Genomic DNA, 27,330 nt, shown 5'->3' with positions numbered 1-27,330 from the left:
GCCTCACCTTTTAAGTAGAAAGACTGGTTTGTTTCTTGTTTCATGTTTCACTACACACAAAGCTATGCCTCACCTTTTAAGTAGAAAGACTGGTTTGTTTCTTGTTTCATGTTTCACTACACACAAGCTATGCCTCACCTTTTAAGTAGAAAGACTGGTTTGTTTCATGTTTCACTACACACAAAGCTATGCCCCACCTTTTAAGTAGAAAGACTGGTTTGTTTCTTGTTTCATGTTTCACTACACACAAGCTATGCCTCACCTTTTAAGTAGAAAGACTGGTTTGTTTCTTGTTTCATGTTTCACTACAGACAAAGCTATGCCTCACCTTTTAAGTAGAAAGACTGGTTTGTTTCTTATTTCATGTTTCACTACAGACAAAGCTATGCCTCACCTTTTTTAAGTAGAAAGACTGGTTTGTTTCTTGTTTCATGTTTCACTACAGACAAAGCTATGCCTCACCTTTTAAGTAGAAAGACTGGTTTGTTTCTTGTTTCATGTTTCACTACAGACAAAGCTATGCCTCACCTTTTAAGTAGAAAGACTGGTTTGTTTCTTGTTTCATGTTTCACTACAGACAAAGCTATGCCTCACCTTTTAAGTAGAAAGACTGGTTTGTTTCTTGTTTCATGTTTCACTACACACAAAGCTATGCCTCACCTTTTAAGTAGAAAGACTGGTTTGTTTCTTGTTTCATGTTTCACTACACACAAAGCTATGCCCTCAACTTTTTAAGTAGAAAGACTGGTTTGTTTCTTGTTTCATGTTTCACTACACACAAAGCTATGCCTCACCTTTTAAGTAGAAAGACTGGTTTGTTTCTTGTTTCATGTTTCACTACACACAAAGCTATGCCTCACCTTTTAAGTAGAAAGACTGGTTTGTTTCTTATTTCATGTTTCACTACACACAAAGCTATGCCTCACCTTTCTTAAGTAGAAAGACTGGTTTGTTTCATGTTTCACTACACACAAAGCTATGCCTCACCTTTTAAGTAGAAAGACTGGTTTGTTTCTTATTTCATGTTTCACTACACACAAAGCTATGCCTCACCTTTTAAGTAGAAAGACTGGTTTGTTTCTTGTTTCATGTTTCACTACACACAAAGCTATGCCTCACCTTTTAAGTAGAAAGACTGGTTTGTTTCTTGTTTCATGTTTCACTACACACAAAGCTATGCCTCACCTTTTTAAGTAGAAAGACTGGTTTGTTTCATGTTTCACTACACACAAAGCTATGTCTCACCTTTTTAAGTAGAAAGACTGGCTTGTTTCATGTTTCACTACAGACAAAGCTAAGCCTCACCTTTTTAAGTAGAAAGACTGGCTTGTTTCTTATTTCATGTTTCACTACAGACAAAGCTATGCCTCACCTTTTAAGTAGAAAGACTGGTTTGTTTCTTGTTTCATGTTTCACTACAGACAAAGCTATGCCTCACCTTTTAAGTAGAAAGACTGGTTTGTTTCTTATTTCATGTTTCACTACACACAAAGCTATGCCTCACCTTTTTAAGTAGAAAGACTGGCTTGTTTCTTGTTTCATGTTTCACTACAGACAAAGCTATGCCTCACCTTTTTAAGTAGAAAGACTGGCTTGTTTCTTGTTTCATGTTTCACTACAGACAAAGCTATGCCTCACCTTTTTAAGTAGATAGACTGGCTTGTTTCTAATTCCATGTTTCACTACAGACAAAGCTATGCCTCACCTTTTTAAGTAAAAAGACTGGTTTGTTTCTTGTTTCATGTTTCACTACATACAAAGCTATGCCTCACCTTTTAAGTAGAAAGACTGGTTTGTTTCTTGTTTCATGTTTCACTACAGACAAAGCTATGCCTCACCTTTTAAGTAGAAAGACTGGTTTGTTTCTTGTTTCATGTTTCACTACACACAAAGCTATGCCTCACCTTTTAAGTAGAAAGACTGGTTTGTTTCTTGTTTCATGTTTCACTACACACAAAGCTATGCCTCACCTTTTAAGTAGAAAGACTGGTTTGTTTCATGTTTCACTACACACAAAGCTATGCCTCACCTTTTAAGTAGAAAGACTGGTTTGTTTCATGTTTCACTACACACAAAGCTATGCCTCACCTTTTAAGTAGAAAGACTGGTTTGTTTCTTATTTCATGTTTCACTACAGACAAAGCTATGCCCTCACCTTTTAAGTAGAAAGACTGGTTTGTTTTTTGTTTCATGTTTCACTACACACAAAGCTATGCCTCACCTTTTAGTAGAAAGACTGGCTTTGTTTCTTATTTCATGTTTCACTACACACAAAGCTATGCCTCACCTTTTAAGTAGAAAGACTGGTTTGTTTCTTGTTTCATGTTTCACTACACACAAAGCTATGCCTCACCTTTTAAGTAGAAAGACTGGTTTGTTTCTTGTTTCATGTTTCACTACAGACAAAGCTATGCCTCACCTTTTTAAGTAGAAAGACTGGTTTGTTTCTTATTTCATGTTTCACTACACACAAAGCTATGCCTCACCTTTTAAGTAGAAAGACTGGTTTGTTTCTTGTTTCATGTTTCACTACACACAAAGCTATGCCTCACCTTTTTAAGTAGAAAGACTGGTTTGTTTCTTGTTTCATGTTTCACTACACACAAAGCTATGCCTCACCTTTTAAGTAGAAAGACTGGTTTGTTTCTTGTTTCATGTTTCACTACACACAAAGCTATGCCTCCACCTTTTTAAGTAGAAAGACTGGTTTGTTTCTTATTTCATGTTTCACTACACACAAAGCTATGCCTCACCTTTTAAGTAGAAAGACTGGTTTGTTTCTTGTTTCATGTTTCACTACACACAAAGCTATGCCTCACCTTTTAAGTAGAAAGACTGGTTTGTTTCTTGTTTCATGTTTCACTACACACAAAGCTATGCCTCACCTTTTAAGTAGAAAGACTGGTTTGTTTCTTGTTTCATGTTTCACTACACACAAAGCTATGCCTCACCTTTTAAGTAGAAAGACTGGTTTGTTTCATGTTTCACTACACACAAAGCTATGCCTCACCTTTTAAGTAGAAAGACTGGTTTGTTTCATGTTTCACTACACACAAAGCTATGCCTCACCTTTTTAAGTAGAAAGACTGGTTTGTTTCTTATTTCATGTTTCACTACAGACAAAGCTATGCCTCACCTTTTAAGTAGAAAGACTGGTTTGTTTCTTGTTTCATGTTTCACTACAGACAAAGCTATGCCTCACCTTTTAAGTAGAAAGACTGGTTTGTTTCTTGTTTCATGTTTCACTACAGACAAAGCTATGCCTCACCTTTTAAGTAGAAAGACTGGTTTGTTTCTTGTTTCATGTTTCACTACAGACAAAGCTATGCCTCACCTTTTAAGTAGAAAGACTGGTTTGTTTCTTGTTTCATGTTTCACTACAGACAAAGCTATGCCTCACCTTTTAAGTAGAAAGACTGGTTTGTTTCTTGTTTCATGTTTCACTACACACAAAGCTATGCCTCACCTTTTAAGTAGAAAGACTGGTTTGTTTCTTGTTTCATGTTTCACTACAGACAAAGCTATGCCTCACCTTTTAAGTAGAAAGACTGGTTTGTTTCTTGTTTCATGTTTCACTACACACAAAGCTATGCCTCACCTTTTAAGTAGAAAGACTGGTTTGTTTCTTGTTTCATGTTTCACTACACACAAAGCTATGCCTCAACCTTTTAAGTAGAAAGACTGGTTTGTTTCTTGTTTCATGTTTCACTACACACAAAGCTATGCCTCACCTTTTAAGTAGAAAGACTGGTTTGTTTCTTGTTTCATGTTTCACTACACACAAAGCTATGCCTCACCTTTTAAGTAGAAAGACTGGTTTGTTTCTTGTTTCATGTTTCACTACACACAAAGCTATGCCTCACCTTTTAAGTAGAAAGACTGGTTTGTTTCTTGTTTCATGTTTCACTACAGACAAAGCTATGCCTCACCTTTTAAGTAGAAAGACTGGTTTGTTTTTTTGTTTCATGTTTCACTACACACAAAGCTATGCCTCACCTTTTAAGTAGAAAGACTGGTTTGTTTCTTATTTCATGTTTCACTACACACAAAGCTATGCCTCACCTTTTAAGTAGAAAGACTGGTTTGTTTCTTGTTTCATGTTTCACTACACACAAAGCTATGCCTCACCTTTTAAGTAGAAAGACTGGTTTGTTTCTTGTTTCATGTTTCACTACACACAAAGCTATTCCTCACCTTTTAAGTAGAAAGACTGGTTTGTTTCTTGTTTCATGTTTCACTACAGACAAAGCTATGCCTCACCTTTTAAGTAGAAAGACTGGTTTGTTTCTTGTTTCATGTTTCACTACACACAAAGCTATGCCCTCACCTTTTAAGTAGAAAGACTGGTTTGTTTCATGTTTCACTACACACAAAGCTATGCCTCACCTTTTAAGTAGAAAGACTGGTTTGTTTCATGTTTCACTACACACAAAGCTATGCCTCACCTTTTAAGTAGAAAGACTGGTTTGTTTCTTGTTTCATGTTTCACTACAGACAAAGCTATGCCTCACCTTTTTAAGTAGAAAGACTGGCTTGTTTCTTGTTTCATGTTTCACTACAGACAAAGCTATGCCTCACCTTTTAAGTAGAAAGACTGGTTTGTTTCTTGTTTCATGTTTCACTACAGACAAAGCTATGCCTCACCTTTTAAGTAGAAAGACTGGTTTGTTTCTTATTTCATGTTTCACTACAGACAAAGCTATGCCTCACCTTTTAAGTAGAAAGACTGGTTTGTTTCTTGTTTCATGTTTCACTACAGACAAAGCTATGCCTCACCTTTTAAGTAGAAAGACTGGTTTGTTTCTTGTTTCATGTTTCACTACACACAAAGCTATGCCTCACCTTTTAAGTAGAAAGACTGGTTTGTTTCTTGTTTCATGTTTCACTACAGACAAAGCTATGCCTCACCTTTTAAGTAGAAAGACTGGTTTGTTTCTTGTTTCATGTTTCACTACACACAAAGCTATGCCTCACCTTTTAAGTAGAAAGACTGGCTTGTTTCTTGTTTCATGTTTCACTACACACAAAGCTATGCCTCAACTTTTTAAGTAGAAAGACTGGCTTGTTTCTTGTTTCATGTTTCACTACACACAAAGCTATGCCTCACCTTTTTAAGTAGAAAGACTGGCTTGTTTCTTGTTTCATGTTTCACTACACACAAAGCTATGCCTCACCTTTTAAGTAGAAAGACTGGTTTGTTTCTTGTTTCATGTTTCACTACACACAAAGCTATGCCTCACCTTTTAAGTAGAAAGACTGGTTTGTTTCTTGTTTCATGTTTCACTACAGACAAAGCTATGCCTCACCTTTTAAGTAGAAAGACTGGCTTGTTTTTATTTTCATGTTTCACTACACACAAAGCTATGCCTCACCTTTTAAGTAGAAAGACTGGTTTGTTTCTTGTTTCATGTTTCACTACACACAAAGCTATGCCTCACCTTTTAAGTAGAAAGACTGGTTTGTTTCTTGTTTCATGTTTCACTACACACAAAGCTATGCCTCACCTTTTAAGTAGAAAGACTGGTTTGTTTCTTGTTTCATGTTTCACTACACACAAAGCTATGCCTCACCTTTTAAGTAGAAAGACTGGTTTGTTTCTTGTTTCATGTTTCACTACACACAAAGCTATGCCTCACCTTTTAAGTAGAAAGACTGGTTTGTTTCTTGTTTCATGTTTCACTACACACAAAGCTATGCCTCACCTTTTTTAAGTAGAAAGACTGGCTTGTTTCATGTTTCACTTTATGCCTCACCTTTTAAGTAGAAAGACTGGTTTGTTTCATGTTTCACTACACACAAAGCTATGCCTCACCTTTTAAGTAGAAAGACTGGTTTGTTTCTTATTTCATGTTTCACTACAGACAAAGCTATGCCTCACCTTTTAAGTAGAAAGACTGGTTTGTTTTTTGTTTCATGTTTCACTACAGACAAAGCTATGCCTCACCTTTTAAGTAGAAAGACTGGTTTGTTTCTTGTTTCATGTTTCACTACAGACAAAGCTATGCCTCACCTTTTAAGTAGAAAGACTGGTTTGTTTCTTGTTTCATGTTTCACTACAGACAAAGCTATGCCCCACCTTTTAGTAGAAAGACTGGTTTGTTTCTTATTTCATGTTTCACTACACACAAAGCTATGCCTCACCTTTTAAGTAGAAAGACTGGTTTGTTTCTTGTTTCATGTTTCACTACACACAAAGCTATGCCTCACCTTTTAAGTAGAAAGACTGGTTTGTTTCTTGTTTCATGTTTCACTACAGACAAAGCTATGCCTCACCTTTTTAAGTAGAAAGACTGGTTTGTTTCTTGTTTCATGTTTCACTACACACAAAGCTATGCCTCACCTTTTAAGTAGAAAGACTGGTTTGTTTCTTGTTTCATGTTTCACTACACACAAAGCTATGCCTCACCTTTTAAGTAGAAAGACTGGTTTGTTTCATGTTTCACTACACACAAAGCTATGCCTCACCTTTTAAGTAGAAAGACTGGTTTGTTTCATGTTTCACTACACACAAAGCTATGCCTCACCTTTTAAGTAGAAAGACTGGTTTGTTTCTTATTTCATGTTTCACTACAGACAAAGCTATGCCTCACCTTTTAAGTAGAAAGACTGGTTTGTTTCTTGTTTCATGTTTCACTACAGACAAAGCTATGCCTCACCTTTTAAGTAGAAAGACTGGTTTGTTTCTTGTTTCATGTTTCACTACAGACAAAGCTATGCCTCACCTTTTAAGTAGAAAGACTGGTTTGTTTCTTATTTCATGTTTCACTACACACAAAGCTATGCCTCACCTTTTAAGTAGAAAGACTGGTTTGTTTCTTGTTTCATGTTTCACTACACACAAAGCTATGCCTCACCTTTTAAGTAGAAAGACTGGTTTGTTTCTTGTTTCATGTTTCACTACAGACAAAGCTATGCCTCACCTTTTAAGTAGAAAGACTGGTTTGTTTCTTGTTTCATGTTTCACTACACACAAAGCTATGCCTCACCTTTTAAGTAGAAAGACTGGTTTGTTTCTTGTTTCATGTTTCACTACACACAAAGCTATGCCTCACCTTTTAAGTAGAAAGACTGGTTTGTTTCATGTTTCACTACAGACAAAGCTATGCCTCTCACCTTTTAAGTAGAAAGACTGGTTTGTTTCATGTTTCACTACAGACAAAGCTATGCCTCACCTTTTAAGTAGAAAGACTGGTTTGTTTCTTGTTTCATGTTTCACTACAGACAAAGCTATGCCTCACCTTTTAAGTAGAAAGACTGGTTTGTTTCTTGTTTCATGTTTCACTACAGACAAAGCTATGCCTCACCTTTTAAGTAGAAAGACTGGTTTGTTTCTTATTTCATGTTTCACTACACACAAAGCTATGCCTCACCTTTTTTAAGTAGAAAGACTGGTTTGTTTCTTGTTTCATGTTTCACTACACACAAAGCTATGCCTCACCTTTTAAGTAGAAAGACTGGTTTGTTTCTTGTTTCATGTTTCACTACACACAAAGCTATGCCTCACCTTTTAAGTAGAAAGACTGGTTTGTTTCTTGTTTCATGTTTCACTACACACAAAGCTATGCCTCACCTTTTAAGTAGAAAGACTGGTTTGTTTCTTGTTTCATGTTTCACTACACACAAAGCTATGCCTCACCTTTTAAGTAGAAAGACTGGTTTGTTTCTTGTTTCATGTTTCACTACACACAAAGCTATGCCCCACCTTTTAAGTAGAAAGACTGGTTTGTTTCTTGTTTCATGTTTCACTACAGACAAAGCTATGCCTCACCTTTTAAGTAGAAAGACTGGTTTGTTTCTTGTTTCATGTTTCACTACACACAAAGCTATGCCTCACCTTTTAAGTAGAAAGACTGGTTTGTTTCATGTTTCACTACACACAAAGCTATGCCTCACCTTTTAAGTAGAAAGACTGGTTTGTTTCATGTTTCACTACACACAAAGCTATGCCTCACCTTTTAAGTAGAAAGACTGGTTTGTTTCTTGTTTCATGTTTCACTACAGACAAAGCTATGCCTCACCTTTTAAGTAGAAAGACTGGTTTGTTTCTTGTTTCATGTTTCACTACACACAAAGCTATGCCTCACCTTTTTAAGTAGAAAGACTGGTTTGTTTCATGTTTCACTACACACAAAGCTATGTCTCACCTTTTTAAGTAGAAAGACTGGCTTTTTTCATGTTTCACTACAGACAAAGCTATGCCCCACCTTTTAAGTAGAAAGACTGGTTTGTTTCTTATTTCATGTTTCACTACAGACAAAGCTATGCCTCACCTTTTAAGTAGAAAGACTGGTTTGTTTCTTGTTTCATGTTTCACTACAGACAAAGCTATGCCTCACCTTTTAAGTAGAAAGACTGGTTTGTTTCTTATTTCATGTTTCACTACAGACAAAGCTATGCCTCACCTTTTAAGTAGAAAGACTGGTTTGTTTCTTGTTTCATGTTTCACTACAGACAAAGCTATGCCTCACCTTTTTAAGTAGAAAGACTGGCTTGTTTCTTGTTTCATGTTTCACTACAGACAAAGCTATGCCTCACCTTTTTAAGTAGAAAGACTGGCTTGTTTCTAATTCCATGTTTCACTACAGACAAAGCTATGCCTCACCTTTTTAAGTAGAAAGACTGGCTTGTTTCTTGTTTCATGTTTCACTACATACAAAGCTATGCCTCACCTTTTAAGTAGAAAGACTGGTTTGTTTCTTGTTTCATGTTTCACTACAGACAAAGCTATGCCCTCACCTTTTAAGTAGAAAGACTGGTTTGTTTCATGTTTCATGTTTCACTACACACAAAGCTATGCCTCACCTTTTAAGTAGAAAGACTGGTTTGTTTCTTGTTTCATGTTTCACTACACACAAAGCTATGCCTCACCTTTTTAAGTAGAAAGACTGGCTTGTTTCATGTTTCACTACACACAAAGCTATGCCTCACCTTTTAAGTAGAAAGACTGGTTTGTTTCATGTTTCACTACACACAAAGCTATGCCTCACCTTTTAAGTAGAAAGACTGGTTTGTTTCTTATTTCATGTTTCACTACAGACAAAGCTATGCCTCCACCTTTTAAGTAGAAAGACTGGTTTGTTTTTTGTTTCATGTTTCACTACACACAAAGCTATGCCTCACCTTTTAAGTAGAAAGACTGGTTTGTTTCTTGTTTCATGTTTCACTACAGACAAAGCTATGCCTCACCTTTTAAGTAGAAAGACTGGTTTGTTTCTTGTTTCATGTTTCACTACAGACAAAGCTATGCCCTCACCTTTTAAGTAGAAAGACTGGTTTGTTTCTTATTTCATGTTTCACTACACACAAAGCTATGCCTCACCTTTTAAGTAGAAAGACTGGTTTGTTTCTTGTTTCATGTTTCACTACACACAAAGCTATGCCTCACCTTTTAAGTAGAAAGACTGGTTTGTTTCTTGTTTCATGTTTCACTACAGACAAAGCTATGCCTCACCTTTTTAAGTAGAAAGACTGGTTTGTTTCTTATTTCATGTTTCACTACACACAAAGCTATGCCTCACCTTTTAAGTAGAAAGACTGGTTTGTTTCTTGTTTCATGTTTCACTACACACAAAGCTATGCCTCACCTTTTAAGTAGAAAGACTGGTTTGTTTCTTGTTTCATGTTTCACTACACACAAAGCTATGCCTCACCTTTTTTAAGTAGAAAGACTGGTTTGTTTCTTGTTTCATGTTTCACTACACACAAAGCTATGCCTCCCCTTTTAAGTAGAAAGACTGGTTTGTTTCTTATTTCATGTTTCACTACACACAAAGCTATGCCTCACCTTTTAAGTAGAAAGACTGGTTTGTTTCTTGTTTCATGTTTCACTACACACAAAGCTATGCCCCACCTTTTAAGTAGAAAGACTGGTTTGTTTCTTGTTTCATGTTTCACTACAGACAAAGCTATGCCTCACCTTTTAAGTAGAAAGACTGGCTTGTTTCTTATTTCATGTTTCACTACACACAAAGCTATGCCTCACCTTTCTAAGTAGAAAGACTGGTTTGTTTCATGTTTCACTACACAAAGCTATGCCTCACCTTTTAAGTAGAAAGACTGGTTTGTTTCTTGTTTCATGTTTCACTACACACAAAGCTATGCCTCACCTTTTTAAGTAGAAAGACTGGCTTGTTTCTTATTTCATGTTTCACTACAGACAAAGCTATGCCTCACCTTTTAAGTAGAAAGACTGGTTTGTTTCTTGTTTCATGTTTCACTACACACAAAGCTATGCCTCACCTTTTTAAGTAGAAAGACTGGCTTGTTTCTTGTTTCATGTTTCACTACACACAAAGCTATGCCTCACCTTTTTAAGTAGAAGGACTGGTTTGTTTCATGTTTCACTACACACAAAGCTATGCCTCACCTTTTAAGTAGAAAGACTGGTTTGTTTCATGTTTCACTACAGACAAAGCTATGCCTCCCACCTTTTAAGTAGAAAGACTGGTTTGTTTCTTGTTTCATGTTTCACTACAGAGAAAGCTATGCCTCACCTTTTAAGTAGAAAGACTGGTTTGTTTCTTGTTTCATGTTTCACTACAGACAAAGCTATGCCTCACCTTTTAAGTAGAAAGACTGGTTTGTTTCTTATTTCATGTTTCACTACAGACAAAGCTATGCCTCACCTTTTAAGTAGAAAGACTGGTTTGTTTCTTGTTTCATGTTTCACTACAGACAAAGCTATGCCTCACCTTTTTAAGTAGAAAGACTGGCTTGTTTCTTGTTTCATGTTTCACTACAGACAAAGCTATGCCTCACCTTTTTAAGTAGAAAGACTGGCTTGTTTCTAATTCCATGTTTCACTACAGACAAAGCTATGCCTCACCTTTTAAGTAAAAAAGACTGGTTTGTTTCTTGTTTCATGTTTCACTACATACAAAGCTATGCCTCACCTTTTAAGTAGAAAGACTGGTTTGTTTCTTGTTTCATGTTTCACTACAGACAAAGCTGTTCCTCAACTTTTTAAGTAGAAAGACTGGCTTGTTTCTTGTTCCATGTTTCACTACACACAAAGCTATGCTTCACCTTTTTAAGTAGAAAGACTGGCTTGTTTCTTATTTCATGTTTCACTACAGACAAAGCTATGCCTCACCTTTTTAAGTAGAAAGACTAGCTTGTTTCTTATTTCATGTTTCACTACACACAAAGCTATGTCTCACCTTTCTAAGTAGAAAGACTGGCTTGTTTCATGTTTCACTACACACAAAGCTATGCCTCACCTTTTTAAGTAGAAAGACTGGCTTGTTTCATGTTTCACTACACACAAAGCTATGCCCCCACCTTTTTTTAAGTAGAAAGACTGGCTTGTTTCTTATTTCATGTTTCACTACAGACAAAGCTATGCCTCACCTTTTTAAGTAGAAAGACTGGCTTGTTTCTTGTTTCATGTTTCACTACACACAAAGCTATGCCTCACCTTTTTAAGTAGAAAGACTGGTTTGTTTCATGTTTCACTACACACAAAGCTATGTCCCCACCTTTTAAGTAGAAAGACTGGTTTGTTTCATGTTTCATGTTTCACTACAGACAAAGCTAAGCCTCACCTTTTAAGTAGAAAGACTGGTTTGTTTCTTATTTCATGTTTCACTACAGACAAAGCTATGCCTCCACCTTTTAAGTAGAAAGACTGGTTTGTTTCTTATTTCATGTTTCACTACAGACAAAGCTATGCCTCACCTTTTTTAAGTAGAAAGACTGGTTTGTTTCTTGTTTCATGTTTCACTACAGACAAAGCTATGCCTCACCTTTTAAGTAGAAAGACTGGTTTGTTTCTTGTTTCATGTTTCACTACAGACAAAGCTATGCCTCACCTTTTAAGTAGAAAGACTGGTTTGTTTCTTGTTCCATGTTTCACTACAGACAAAGCTATGCCTCACCTTTTAAGTAAAAAGACTGGTTTGTTTCTTGTTTCATGTTTCACTACATACAAAGCTATGCCTCACCTTTTAAGTAGAAAGACTGGTTTGTTTCTTGTTTCATGTTTCACTACAGACAAAGCTATGCCTCACCTTTTAAGTAGAAAGATTGGTTTGTTTCTTGTTTCATGTTTCACTACACACAAAGCTATGCCTCACCTTTTAAGTAGAAAGACTGGTTTGTTTCTTGTTTCATGTTTCACTACACACAAAGCTATGCCTCACCTTTTAAGTAGAAAGACTGGTTTGTTTCATGTTTCACTACACACAAAGCTATGCCTCACCTTTTTAAGTAAAAGACTGGGTTGTTTCATGTTTCACTACACACAAAGCTATGCCTCACCTTTTTTAAGTAGAAAGACTGGCTTGTTTCTTATTTCATGCTTCACTACAGACAAAGCTATGCCTCACCTTTTTAAGTAGAAAGACTGGCTTGTTTTTTGTTTCATGTTTCACTACAGACAAAGCTATGCCTCACCTTTTTAAGTAGAAAGACTGGCTTGTTTCTTGTTTCATGTTTCACTACAGACAAAGCTGCGCCTCACCTTTTTAAGTAGAAAGACTGGCTTGTTTCTTGTTTCATGTTTCACTCACTACAGACAAAACTAAGCCTCACCTTTTTAGTAGAAAGACTGGCTTGTTTCTTATTTCATGTTTCACTACACACAAAGCTATGCCTCACCTTTTTAAGTAGAAAGACTGGCTTGTTTCTTGTTTCATGTTTCACGAAACACAAAGCTATGCCTCACCTTTTTAAGTAGAAAGATTGGTTTGTTTCTTGTTTCATGTTTCACTACAGACAAAGCTATGCCTCACCTCTTTAAGTAGAAAGACTGGTTTGTTTCTTTATTTCATGTTTCACTACACACAAAGCTATGCCTCACCTTTTAAGTAGAAAGACTGGTTTGTTTCTTGTTTCATGTTTCACTACACACAAAGCTATGCCTCACTTTTTTAAGTAGAAAGACTGGTTTGTTTCTTGTTTCATGTTTCACTACACACAAAGCTATGCCTCACCTTTTTAAGTAGAAAGACTGGCTTGTTTCTTGTTTCATGTTTCACTACACACAAAGCTATGCCTCCTTTTTTAAGTAGAAAGACTGGCTTGTTTCTTATTTCATGTTTCACTACACACAAAGCTATGCCTCACCTTTTTAAGTAGAAAGACTGGCTTGTTTCTTGTTTCATGTTTCACTACACACAAAGCTATTCCCCACCTTTTTAAGTAGAAAGACTGGCTTGTTTCTTGTTTCATGTTTCACTACAGACAAAGCTATGCCTCACCTTTTTAAGTAGAAAGACTAGCTTGTTTCTTATTTCATGTTTCACTACACACAAAGCTATGTCTCACCTTTCTAAGTAGAAAGACTGGCTTGTTTCATGTTTCACTACACACAAAGCTATGCCTCACCTTTTTAAGTAGAAAGACTGGCTTGTTTCATGTTTCACTACACACAAAGCTAAGCCTCACCTTTTTAAGTAGAAAGACTGGCTTGTTTCTTATTTCATGTTTCACTACAGACAAAGCTATGCCTCAATCTTTTAAGTAGAAAGACTGGTTTGTTTCTTGTTTCATGTTTCACTACAGACAAAGCTATGCCTCACCTTTTTAAGTAGAAAGACTGGCTTGTTTCTTGTTTCATGTTTCACTACAGACAAAGCTATGCCTCACCTTTTTAAGTAGAAAGACTGGCTTGTTTCTTATTTCATGTTTCACTACAGACAAAGCTATGCCTCATTTTTTTAAGTAGAAAGACTGGCTTGTTTCTTGTTTCATGTTTCACTACAGACAAAGCTATGCCTCACCTTTTTAAGTAGAAAGACTGGCTTGTTTCTTGTTTCATGTTTCACTACAGACAAAGCTATGCCTCACCTTTTTAAGTAGAAAGACTGGTTTGTTTCTAATTCCATGTTTCACTACAGACAAAGCTATGCCTCACCTTTTAAGTAGAAAGACTGGTTTGTTTCTTGTTTCATGTTTCACTACATACAAAGCTATGCCTCACCTTTTTTAAGTAGAAAGACTGGTTTGTTTGTTTCATGTTTCACTACAGACAAAGCTGTGCCTCAACTTTTTAAGTAGAAAGACTGGCTTGTTTCTTGTTCCATGTTTCACTACACACAAAGCTATGCTTCACCTTTTTAAGTAGAAAGACTGGCTTGTTTCTTATTTCATGTTTCACTACAGACAAAGCTATGCCTCACCTTTTTAAGTAGAAAGACTAGCTTGTTTCTTATTTCATGTTTCACTACACACAAAGCTATGTCTCACCTTTCTAAGTAGAAAGACTGGCTTGTTTCATGTTTCACTACACACAAAGCTATGCCTCACCTTTTTAAGTAGAAAGACTGGCTTGTTTCATGTTTCACTACACACAAAGCTAAGCCTCACCTTTTTAAGTAGAAAGACTGGCTTGTTTCTTATTTCATGTTTCACTACAGACAAAGCTATGCCTCACCTTTTTAAGTAGAAAGACTGGTTTGTTTCATGTTTCACTACACACAAAGCTATGTCTCACCTTTTTAAGTAGAAAGACTGGCTTGTTTCATGTTTCACTACAGACAAAGCTATGCCTCCACCTTTTAAGTAAAAAAGACTGGTTTGTTTCTTATTTCATGTTTCACTACAGACAAAGCTATGCCTCACCTTTTTAAGTAGAAAGACTGGCTTGTTTCTTGTTTCATGTTTCACTACAGACAAAGCTATGCCTCACCTTTTTAAGTAGAAAGACTGGCTTGTTTCTTATTTCATGTTTCACTACAGACAAAGCTATGCCTCACCTTTTAAGTAGAAAGACTGGTTTGTTTCTTGTTTCATGTTTCACTACAGACAAAGCTATGCCTCACCTTTTAAGTAGAAAGACTGGCTTGTTTCTTGTTTCATGTTTCACTACAGACAAAGCTATGCCTCACCTTTTTAAGTAGATAGACTGGCTTGTTTCTAATTCCATGTTTCACTACAGACAAAGCTATGCCTCACCTTTTAAGTAAAAAGACTGGCTTGTTTCTTGTTTCATGTTTCACTACATACAAAGCTATGCCTCACCTTTTTAAGTAGAAAGACTGGCTTGTTTCTTGTTTCATGTTTCACTACAGACAAAGCTATGCCTCACCTTTTTAAGTAGAAAGATTGGCTTGTTTCATGTTTCATGTTTCACTACACACAAAGCTATGCCTCACCTTTTTAAGTAGAAAGACTGGCTTGTTTCTTGTTTCATGTTTCACTACACACAAAGCTATGCCTCACCTTTTTAAGTAGAAAGACTGGCTTGTTTCATGTTTCACTACACACATAGCTATGCCTCACCTTTTTAAGTAGAAAGACTGGCTTGTTTCATGTTTCACTACACACAAAGCTATGCCTCACCTTTTTAAGTAGAAAGACTGGCTTGTTTCTTATTTCATGTTTCACTACAGACAAAGCTATGCCTCACCTTTTTAAGTAGAAAGACTGGCTTGTTTTTTGTTTCATGTTTCACTACAGACAAAGCTATGCCTCACCTTTTTAAGTAGAAAGACTGGCTTGTTTCTTGTTTCATGTTTCACTACAGACAAAGCTGCGCCTCACCTTTTTAAGTAGAAAGACTGGCTTGTTTCTTGTTTCATGTTTCACTACAGACAAAACTAAGCCTCACCTTTTTAGTAGAAAGACTGGCTTGTTTCTTATTTCATGTTTTACTACACACAAAGCTATGCCTCACCTTTTTAAGTAGAAAGACTGGCTTGTTTCTTGTTTCATGTTTCACGAAACACAAAGCTATGCCTCACCTTTTTAAGTAGAAAGATTGGCTTGTTTCTTGTTTCATGTTTCACTACAGACAAAGCTATGCCTCACCTCTTTAAGTAGAAAGACTGGTTTGTTTCTTATTTCATGTTTCACTACACACAAAGCTATGCCTCACCTTTTTAAGTAGAAAGACTGGTTTGTTTCTTGTTTCATGTTTCACTACACACAAAGCTATGCCTCACTTTTTTAAGTAGAAAGACTGGTTTGTTTCTTGTTTCATGTTTCACTACACACAAAGCTATGCCTCACCTTTTTAAGTAGAAAGACTGGCTTGTTTCTTGTTTCATGTTTCACTACACACAAAGCTATGCCTCCCTATTTTAAGTATAAAGACTGGCTTGTTTCTTATTTCATGTTTCACTACACACAAAGCTATGCCTCACCTTTTTAAGTAGAAAGACTGGCTTGTTTCTTGTTTCATGTTTCACTACACACAAAGCTATTCCCCACCTTTTTAAGTAGAAAGACTGGCTTGTTTCTTGTTTCATGTTTCACTACAGACAAAGCTATGCCTCACCTTTTTAAGTAGAAAGACTAGCTTGTTTCTTATTTCATGTTTCACTACACACAAAGCTATGTCTCACCTTTCTAAGTAGAAAGACTGGCTTGTTTCATGTTTCACTACACACAAAGCTATGCCTCACCTTTTTAAGTAGAAAGACTGGCTTGTTTCATGTTTCACTACACACAAAGCTAAGCCTCACCTTTTTAAGTAGAAAGACTGGCTTGTTTCTTATTTCATGTTTCACTACAGACAAAGCTATGCCTCACCTTTTTAAGTAGAAAGACTGGCTTGTTTCTTGTTTCATGTTTCACTACACACAAAGCTATGCCTCACCTTTTTAAGTAGAAAGACTGGCTTGTTTCTTGTTTCATGTTTCACTACACACAAAGCTATGCCTCACCTTTTTAAGTAGAAAGACTGGTTTGTTTCATGTTTCACTACACACAAAGCTATGTCTCACCTTTTTATGTAGAAAGACTGGCTTGTTTCATGTTTCACTACAGACAAAGCTAAGCCTCACCTTTTTAAGTAGAAAGACTGGCTTGTTTCTTATTTCATGTTTCACTACAGAGAAAGCTATGCCTCACCTTTTTAAGTAGAAAGACTGGCTTGTTTCTTGTTTCATGTTTCACTACAGACAAAGCTATGCCTCACCTTTTTAAGTAGAAAGACTGGCTTGTTTCTTATTTCATGTTTCACTACAGACAAAGCTATGCCTCATTTTTTTAAGTAGAAAGACTGGCTTGTTTCTTGTTTCATGTTTCACTACAGACAAAGCTATGCCTCAACTTTTTAAGTAGAAAGACTGGTTTGTTTCTTGTTTCATGTTTCACTACAGACAAAGCTATGCCCCACCTTTTTTAAGTAGAAAGACTGGTTTGTTTCTAATTCCATGTTTCACTACAGACAAAGCTATGCCTCACCTTTTTAAGTAAAAAGACTGGCTTGTTTCTTGTTTCATGTTTCACTACATACAAAGCTATGCCTCACCTTTTTAAGTAGAAAGACTGGCTTGTTTCTTGTTTCATGTTTCACTACAGACAAAGCTGTGCCTCAACTTTTTAAGTAGAAAGACTGGCTTGTTTCTTGTTTCATGTTTCACTACACACAAAGCTATGCTTCACCTTTTTTAAGTAGAAAGACTGGCTTGTTTCTTATTTCATGTTTCACTACAGACAAAGCTGTGCCTCACCTTTTTAAGTAGAAAGACTGGCTTGTTTCTTGTTTCATGTTTCACTCCAGACAAAGCTATGCCTACCTTTTTAAGTAGAAAGACTGGCTTGTTTCTAATTCCATGTTTCACTACAGATAAATCTATGCCTCACCTTTTTAAGTAGAAAGACTGGCTTGTTTCGTGTTTCATGTTTCCCTACACACAAAGCTATGCCTCACCTTTTTAAGTAGAAAGACTGGCTTGTTTCTTGTTTCATGTTTCACTACAGACAAAGCTATGCCTCACCTTTTTAAGTAGAAAGACTGGCTTGTTTCTTATTTCATGTTTCACTACATACAAAGCTGTACCTCACCTTTTTAAGTAGAAAGACTGGCTTTTTTCTTGTTTCATGTTTCACTACATACAAAGCTATGCCTCACCTTTTAAGTAGAAAGACTGGCTTGTTTCATGTTTCACTACACACAAAGCTATGCCTCACCTTTTTAAGTAGAAAGACTGGCTTGTTTCTTATTTCATGCTTCACTACAGACAAAGCTATGCCTCACCTTTTGAAGTAGAAAGACTGGCTTGTTTCGTGTTTCATGTTTCACTACAGACAAAGCTATGCCTCACCTTTTTAAGTAGAAAGACTGGCTTGTTTCTAATTCCATGTTTCATTACAGACAAAGCTATGCCTCACCTTTTTAAGTAGAAAGACTGGCTTGTTTCTTGTTTCATGTTTCACTACAGACAAAGCTATGCCTCACCTTTTTAAGTAGAAAGACTGGCTTGTTTCTAATTCCATGTTTCATTACAGACAAAGCTATGCCTCACCTTTTTAAGTAGAAAGACTGGCTTGTTTCTTGTTTCACTGCATACAAAGCTGTGCCTCACTTGTGCTTTTCCTACCGACGTTTCTTTTGTGCTATCACTATTATAGATCTGTTTTTATTATCATTTTACAAACTTTTCGAGAAAGTGAGTTTTTTTAGAAGGTTAATCGTGTTATTTGAAATGGGTGGTCGTAGTTATTTGTTCTGTTTCAGTGTTATTCAGTTAGGTATAAGTCATCACGTTCAAGGGTACATGGGTGAAGTTATGTAAGCAGTGCGATGTTCAACCGTTAAACGGGTTTCTAAAGTTGTAAAAATACCGCTGTGCCACTAGTGGGCGTATAATGGTAGAACTAGGGACACTACAAAATGTATACAAGATATAAAGCAAGGTTGTACACGATAGGACGCAAATATCGACTCTTATCAAAAGCATCTTTAGATGTGAAAAAATAAATGCACCTAAAAAGCGATTCGACGTGACTTAAGTAATGTAATCAAAATTGGGGCCCAAACTGGTAACTCCACGTATGACTTGATATGGGTTTTACAGTAGTTAATAATTAGCTAGCTGGACCAGACAGTTTGTTTAACCCACATACTTGTCACAGTTAGCAATACTAACTAATTAACGAATATTTACTGTATCTTTTTAAGTTACACAATAAATCATTTTGAATCGAGCCTTGTTTTCACACCTGTTTTTGATTTAGATATCATGACTTCTTGTCAGTTCACCAACAAACCAGAGAAAGTGACATCCGACAGTAACCAATATTAGCTTTACGATGCTAACCCTATTATTCGGAACAATCGTATACTTTACAGAACCAACCACGTTGTATGATGGAAGGTTGTCCTTTCTAAAACATTGTTAATAACGTTCTTTATGGCAAACCCCATGGAAATCATTTTAACAGTTTCTTGTTTTCAACTGCATATACTCAGTACAGCTCTATCAAGTGTCATTACATACATTAATATCAAATGATACTAAATAATGAGTAACAGTTTGTAAAAGTTGGTAAATTTGTGTTGAAAAGATGACAATATAAAATTCAATAACAACCCTTTATCCGTATGAAAACGTGAGGTTCAAGCTGCTCATATGGTTTGTTTGGCCTAACCAGTACTCACGTCTTCACACTATATATAGTTTTACTACTCTGAATCAGCCGTCTTTAATCCGAATGACAAAAAATAGAAATGGTCAACTTTTACTGTGTGCTAAAGCTGTAATAAAGATGTCACATCGATAGCTCACGTGCGTTGCGCATAGGCATGCGTAAACTCTTGGTGAAATGTGAGTGGTTTTTGCACACGTGACTTTTATTTACAGCAAATGAAATTCCTGCCTGTAGACTAATAAAATTGAGATTTAAAAAATATTAATAAATATTAGATGTAGTTTTTCTACGAAGTAAAATATCCTCACTTTCCGTGCGAAGAAAAAATCAGGAAAAACAATTCCTGTCAAAATTGGAGATTTTGTGTCGCGCATTTCTTGATGAATTGCCTTGAAGTTTGGAATTTAAAGCAAAAATTCTGTACAACACATCTACTGAAAATACGTGTAACTTTGTATGATCACAGAAGGTAAATTGTTAAACTATCACGTGCGTTTACGTCATCTTAATTATTGTTTGTTTGTTTTAATTTTTTTGGAATCTCGCACAAAGCTACTCGAGGGCTATCTGTGCTAGCCGTCCCTAATTTAGCAGTGTAAGACTAGAGGGAAGGCAGCTAGTCATCACGACCCACCGCCAACTCTTGGGCTACTCTTTTACCAACGAATAGTGGGATTCACCGTAACATTATACGCCCCCACGGCTGGGAGGGCGAGCTAGTTTAGCGCGACGCGGGCGCGAACCCGCGGATTACGAGTCGCACGCCTTACGCGCTTGGCCATGCCAGGCCATTGTTTTAAATGTATCGAGAAAGAACAAAAGAGACTTTTATAAAGTGTTATTTGTCTAGAAAAATTCCAGTGCTGTTTACAATATGTGGAAACCACCTAAACGTACGTCTAGATACTGGTTATCTTAGTGTGATGTTTCAGATAAACTGATATCTGGATATTATATATCCTGGCGCAATATTCAAATTTAAATATATTTTTTTTTCTTTTCAGCCTCCAGTCGGTATTGGGTGCCCGGGGCGTAGAAACGTAAAAAAGCTACCAAAGTTTGGTTCCAAGGTATTTTATATGGGAGAGGAATATAATTTGAAAGAACACGAAGACAGCTTGAAGTCCTTCATCCATCTTTACAGGGTAAGGAAGGTTGTTTACATCATTATACACTCTATGAAGATGGCCAGTGCGTCAACATCACCCACACTTGAGAGGCTCGACTATCGTACATTTTTGTATGGTACTGTCGACATACATGGACTGTTTTTGTTTGATTCTTTCCTCATAGAGGGATAAAAGGAAAAGTCTCTGTAATGTTACACATTTAATTTGTGTAAACTTTGAGGTTTGAATCTGAACAAGTCGGTCATTGTCTTCTAAAAATGGTGTGTGTTGAAAACGTCGTTAGGGGTTTAATAACCAGAAAGTAACAGAATAAGCAACAGGTTTGGTTATTATTAAAACACGTCTTCGTCTTCTGGTCCAAAACTATTGTTAGAAGTCCATTGTATCCATTTTACAAATACATTTTGTACAGAACTAACAATAGTTGACAAGTTGGTAAAGTTAATGTATATACACCTAATCATATGAGATTGCTATTGTTTGTTTTTATTGCCTCTACTCCCCACGTTATAACGATAAATGAAAACTACATATCAAAGGTTCAAAGTTCGAATACACGATATGGCGTTGAGCACGTTCTGGATTTTTAACCTTAGGAGTGTTATAAACATGACAGACACTACTGCTATTTGGTTGGAGTCAGACATTCAGGGACAGGTTTTATTTACTGCTTGTTTTCCTGGTCTGTCCGTTTAACCCATGTGTTGGTAACAGATAGCATGTCGTTCATGTTGTAAAAATATAATATTTGAAATGTACTTGGTATTCCATTCATAAGACATTCCTTTCCATCTAGGTATATTTCGACAGTCTATTAAAGTTGGTACGTTTTGACACTTGGGGGGATGATGGACTGGAGGTAGAAATACAAGATTTCAACACAGGTGAGAACCCTCGTCACTTATCATTCCATATTAGACCTGTTAAAACTCTTGTGCTCGAAAAAAATCTTTAACATTATTTCATTTTTAACATATGTATTTCATGAGCATTTACTGTTAACAAATAACATTTACATCTAAAGTATGTTTTCTACATAATCAAATAACATCCACATCTAAAGTATGTTTTTGTACGTAATCAAATAACATCTACATCTAAAGTATGTTTTGTTTATAATCAAATAACATCTACATCTAAAGTATGTTTTGTTTGTAATCAAATAACATTTACATCTAAAGTATGTTTTGTTTATAATCAAATAACATCTACATCTAAAGTATGTTTTGTTTGTAATCAAATAACATCTACATCTAAAGTTTGTTTTGTTCATAATCAAATAACATCTACATCTAAAGTATGTTTTGTTCATAATCAAATGACATCTACATCTAAAGTATGTTTTGTTCATAATCAAATGACATCTACATCTAAAGTATGTTTTGTTCATAATCAAATAACATATACATCTAAAGTATGTTTTGTTCATAATCAAATAACATCTACATATAAAGTATGTTTTGTTCATAATCAAATAACATCTACATATAAAGTATGCTTTGTTCATAATCAAATAACATCTACATATAAAGTATGCTTTGTTTATAATCAAATAACATCTACATCTAAAGTATGTTTTGTTTATAATCAAATAACATCTACATCTAAAGTATGTTTTGTTTATAATCAAATAACATTTACATCTAAAGTATGTTTTGTTTATAATCAAATGACATCTACATCTAAAGTATGTTTTGTTCATAATCAAATAACATCTACATCTAAAGTATGTTTAGTTCATAATCAAATAACATCTACATCTAAAGTATGTTTTGTTTATAATCAAATAACATCTACATCTAAAGTATGTTTTGTCCACAATCAAATAACATTTACATCTAAAGTATGTTTTGTTTATAATCAAATAACATCTACATCTAAAGTATGTTTTGTTTGTAATCAAATAACATCTACATCTAAAGTTTGTTTTGTTCATAATCAAATAACATCTACATCTAAAGTATGTTTTGTTCATAATCAAATAACATCTACATCTAGAGTATGTTTTGTTCATAATCAAATGACATCTACATCTAAAGTATGTGTGGTTCATAATCAAATAACATCTACATCTAAAGTATGTTTTGTTTATAATCAAATAACATCTACATCTAAAGTATGTTTTGTTTATAATCAAATAACATCTACATCTAAAGTATGTTTTGTTTGTAATCAAATAACATTTACATCTAAAGTATGTTTTGTTTATAATCAAATAACATCTACATCTAAAGTATGTTTTGTTTGTAATCAAATAACATCTACATCTAAAGTTTGTTTTGTTCATAATCAAATAACATCTACATCTAAAGTATGTTTTGTTCATAATCAAATGACATCTACATCTAAAGTATGTTTTGTTCATAATCAAATGACATCTACATCTAAAGTATGTTTTGTTCATAATCAAATAACATCTACATCTAAAGTATGTTTTGTTCATAATCAAATAACATCTACATCTAAAGTATGTTTTGTTCATAATCAAATAACATCTACATATAAAGTATGCTTTGTTCATAATCAAATAACATCTACATATAAAGTATGCTTTGTTTATAATCAAATAACATCTACATCTAAAGTATGTTTTGTTTATAATCAAATAACATCTACATCTAAAGTATGTTTTGTTCATAATCAAATAACATCTACATCTAAAGTATGTTTTGTTCATAATCAAATAACATCTACATCTAAAGTATGTTTTGTTCATAATCAAATGACATCTACATCTAAAGTATGTTTTGTTCATAATCAAATGACATCTACATCTAAAGTATGTTTGGTTCATAATCAAATAACATCCACATCTAAAGTATGTTTTGTTTATAATCAAATAACATCTACATCTAAAGTATGTTTTGTTTATAATCAAATAACATCTACATCTAAAGTATGTTTTGTTTATAATCAAATAACATCTACATCTAAAGTATGTTTTGTTTATAATCAAATAACATTTACATCTAAAGTATGTTTTGTTTATAATCAAATAACATCTACATCTAAAGTATGTTTTGTTTATAATCAAATAACATCTACATCTAAAGTATGTTTTGTTTATAATCAAATAACATCTACATCTAAAGTATGTTTTGTTCATAATCAAATGACATCTACATCTAAAGTATGTTTTGTTCATAATCAATTAACATCTACATCTAAAGTATGTTTTGTTCATAATCAATTAACATCTACATCTAAAGTATGTTTTGTTCATAATGAAATAACATTTACATCTAAAGTATGTTTTGTTCATAATCAAATAACATCTACATCTAAATTATGTTTTGTTTATAATCAAATAACATCTACATCTAAAGTATGTTTTGTTTATAATCAAATAACATCTACATCTAAAGTATGTTTTGTTTATAATCAAATAACATCTACATTTAAAGTATGTTTTGTTTATAATCATATAACATCTACATCTAAAGTATGTTTTGTTCATAATCAAATAACATCTACATCTAAAGTATGTTTTGTTCATAATCAAATAACATCTACATCTAAAGTATGTTTTGTTCATAATCAAATAACATCTACATCTAAAGTATGTTTTTTTCGTAAGAATTTTATTAAAAAACAACTCTTGAAGGAAGCTGTTTCACTTTATAATGAATTAGTAAATAACAAACAACTCGTGAAGGAAGCTGTTTCACTTTACAATGAACCAGTAAATGACAAACAACTCGTGAAGGAAGCTGTTTCACTTTATAATGAATTAGTAAATAACAAACAACTCGTGAAGGAAGCTGTTTCACTTTATAATGAATTAGTAAATAACGAACAACTCGTGAAGGAAGCTGTTTCACTTTATAATGAACTGGTAAATGACAAACAACTCGTGAAGGAAGCTGTTTCACTTTATAATGAACTGATAAATGACAAACAACTCGTGAAGGAAGCTGTTTCACTTTACAATGAATTGATAAATGACAAACAACTCGTGAAGGAAGCTGTTTCACTTTATAATGAATTAGTAAATAACGAACAACTCGTGAAGGAAGCTGTTTCACTTTATAATGAACTGATAAATGACAAACAACTCGTGAAGGAAGCTGTTTCACTTTACAATGAACTGATAAATGACAAACAACTCGTGAAGCAAAAGATGATACGTTATACAGTCAAACATTGTTTTTCACAGTTATTTCTTCTCAGAGTATAAACCTAAAGATATTTTCTGACTCGTAAGCCAATACTGTAGTACAAATTTTACACAGATGGGAAAATTAAAAACTTTTGTTCTTAATATCACCACATTCTTGACAGGTATTTCATACAACATTAACAAGGAGAAAAGTTGTACTCGTGGGCCTATCACGAACTCGCCAGCAGAGAAGTATGGGTTAGGTTTCTTGGGAAGTTTGAAAAATAGCACCGAGTTCTTGTCTCTGGACAGAAATTACTATCACATTGGATACGTAAGTTGAAAACTTATAACTGGTACATTGTGTTGTTCATTAACTAGATGTGTTGTGTAACTGGTTATAACTGGTACATTGTGTTGTTCATTAACTAGATGTGTTGTGTAACTAGTTATAACTGGTACATTGTGTTGTTCATCAGCTAGGTGTATTATGTAACTAGTTATAACTGGTACATTGTGTTGTTCATCAATTAGATGTGTTGTGTAACTACTTATAACTGGTACATTGTGTTGTTCATCAACTAGGTGTATTGTGTAACTAGTTATAACTGGTACATTGTGTTGTTCATCAATTAGATGTGTTTTGTAACTAGTTATAACTGGTACATTGTGTTGTTCATCAACTAGGTGTATTGTGTAACTAGTTATAACTGGTACATTGTGTTGTTCATCAACTAGGTGTGTTGTGTAACTAGTTATAACTGGTACATTGTGTTGTTCATCAACTAGGTGTGTTGTGTAACTAGTTATAACTGGTACATTGTGTTGTTCATCAACTAGGTGTGTTGTGTAACTAGTTATAACTGGTACATTGTGTTGTTCATCAACTAGGTGTGTTGTGTAACTAGTTATAACTTGTACATTGTGTTGTTCATTAACTAGATGTGTTATGTAACTAGTTATAACTGGTACATTGTGATGTTCATCAACTAGGTGTATTGTGTAACTAGTTATAACTGGTGCATTGTGTTGTTCATTAACTTGATGTGTTGTGTAACTAGCTATAACTGGTGCATTGTGTTGTTCATCAACTAGGTGTGCTGTGTAACTAGTTATAACTGGTACATTGTGTTGTTCATCAACTAGGTGTGTTGTGTAACTAGTTATAACTGGTACATTGTGTTGTTCATCAACTAGGTGTGTTGTGTAACTAGTTATAACTGGTACATTGTGTTGTTCATCAACTAGGTGTGTTGTGTAACTAGTTATAACTGGTACATTGTGTTGTTCATCAACTAGATGTGTTGTGTAACTAGTTATAACTGGTACATTGTGTTGTTCATGAACTGGGTGTGTTGTGTAACTAGTTATAACTGGTACATTGTGTTGTTCATCAACTAGATGTGTTGTGTAACTAGTTATAACTGGTACATTGTGTTGTTCATCAACTAGATGTGTTGTGTAACTGGTTATAACTGGTACATTGTGTTGTTCATTAACTAGATGTGTTGTGTAACTAGTTATAACTGGTACATTGTGTTGTTCATCAACTAGGTGTGTTGTGTAACTAGTTATAACTGGTGCATTGTGTTGTTCATCAACTAGGTGTGTTGTGTAACTAGTTATAACTGGTACATTGTGTTGTTCATCAACTAGATGTGTTGTGTAACTAGTTATAACTGGTACATTGTGTTGTTCATCAACTATATGTGCTGTGTAACTGGTTTTTACTGGTACATTGTGTTGTTTATCAACTATATGTGTTGTGTAACTGGTTTTTACTGGTACATTGTGTTGTTCATCAACTAGATGTGTTGTGTAACTAGTTATAACTGGTACATTGTGTTGTTCATCAACTAGATGTGTTGTGTAACTAGTTATAACTGGTACATTGTGTTGTTCATGAACTGGGTGTGTTGTGTAACTAGTTATAACTGGTACATTGTGTTGTTCATCAACTAGATGTGTTGTGTAACTAGTTATAACTGGTACATTGTGTTGTTCATCAACTAGATGTGTTGTGTAACTGGTTATAACTGGTACATTGTGTTGTTCATTAACTAGATGTGTTGTGTAACTAGTTATAACTGGTACATTGTGTTGTTCATCAACTAGGTGTGTTGTGTAACTAGTTATAACTGGTGCATTGTGTTGTTCATCAACTAGGTGTGTTGTGTAACTAGTTATAACTGGTACATTGTGTTGTTCATCAACTAGATGTGTTGTGTAACTAGTTATAACTGGTACATTGTGTTGTTCATCAACTATATGTGCTGTGTAACTGGTTTTTACTGGTACATTGTGTTGTTTATCAACTATATGTGTTGTGTAACTGGTTTTTACTGGTACATTGTGTTGTTCATCAACTAGATGTGTTCGGTAATTACCTGGTTTCGTATCTTTGCTTTAGGACTTTATACGGGGAATAAGATGTGACGTATGGGAAAGTGTTGCAAGGAATGTAACCATAGGAGATAAAACTTATGTGAAATATGTCCTCACTTATTACTTCATGACGGTAAGTAAATTCCGAGAAAATTAATCTATCTTACTGCCTGTTAGAAGAAGCTCTCTTTACTTTAAGCTCGAGGTATTAAAATAACTTAACAATAGTAGGCTTAACTAAGTAATATTACGTTGATTGCGTATAACAAAAAATAATGAAAATATAATATCCTTGGCTGTAAAGTTATTTAAATGTTTCTTTAGAAGTACTATCACAGATTCTAGGTTTCTGATATTTTACACGTCAGTAAGGGACTGATTTAGACATGTATAATA

General features: G+C 34.7%; 1 protein-coding gene across 1 annotated transcript in view; it reads left to right on the top strand.

Moving 5' to 3' along the window:
- The window catches only part of LOC143241781 (uncharacterized), an 88,543-nt gene that overhangs the window by 28,368 nt on the left and 32,845 nt on the right, over positions 1–27,330 (top strand). The window contains exons 8-11 of the mRNA XM_076485013.1: positions 20,325–20,465; positions 21,247–21,334; positions 24,732–24,883; positions 26,960–27,067. Coding sequence (XP_076341128.1) covers positions 20,325–20,465; positions 21,247–21,334; positions 24,732–24,883; positions 26,960–27,067 — 489 coding nt within the window. The remainder of the gene's footprint in view (positions 1–20,324; positions 20,466–21,246; positions 21,335–24,731; positions 24,884–26,959; positions 27,068–27,330) is intronic.

Source organism: Tachypleus tridentatus, unplaced genomic scaffold (genome assembly GCF_004210375.1).
Source record: "Tachypleus tridentatus isolate NWPU-2018 unplaced genomic scaffold, ASM421037v1 Hic_cluster_1, whole genome shotgun sequence".
Lineage (NCBI taxonomy): Eukaryota > Metazoa > Arthropoda > Merostomata > Xiphosura > Limulidae > Tachypleus > Tachypleus tridentatus.
Note: the sequence above shows the minus strand (reverse complement) of the source record. Positions and strands in the feature narration are given on the sequence as shown.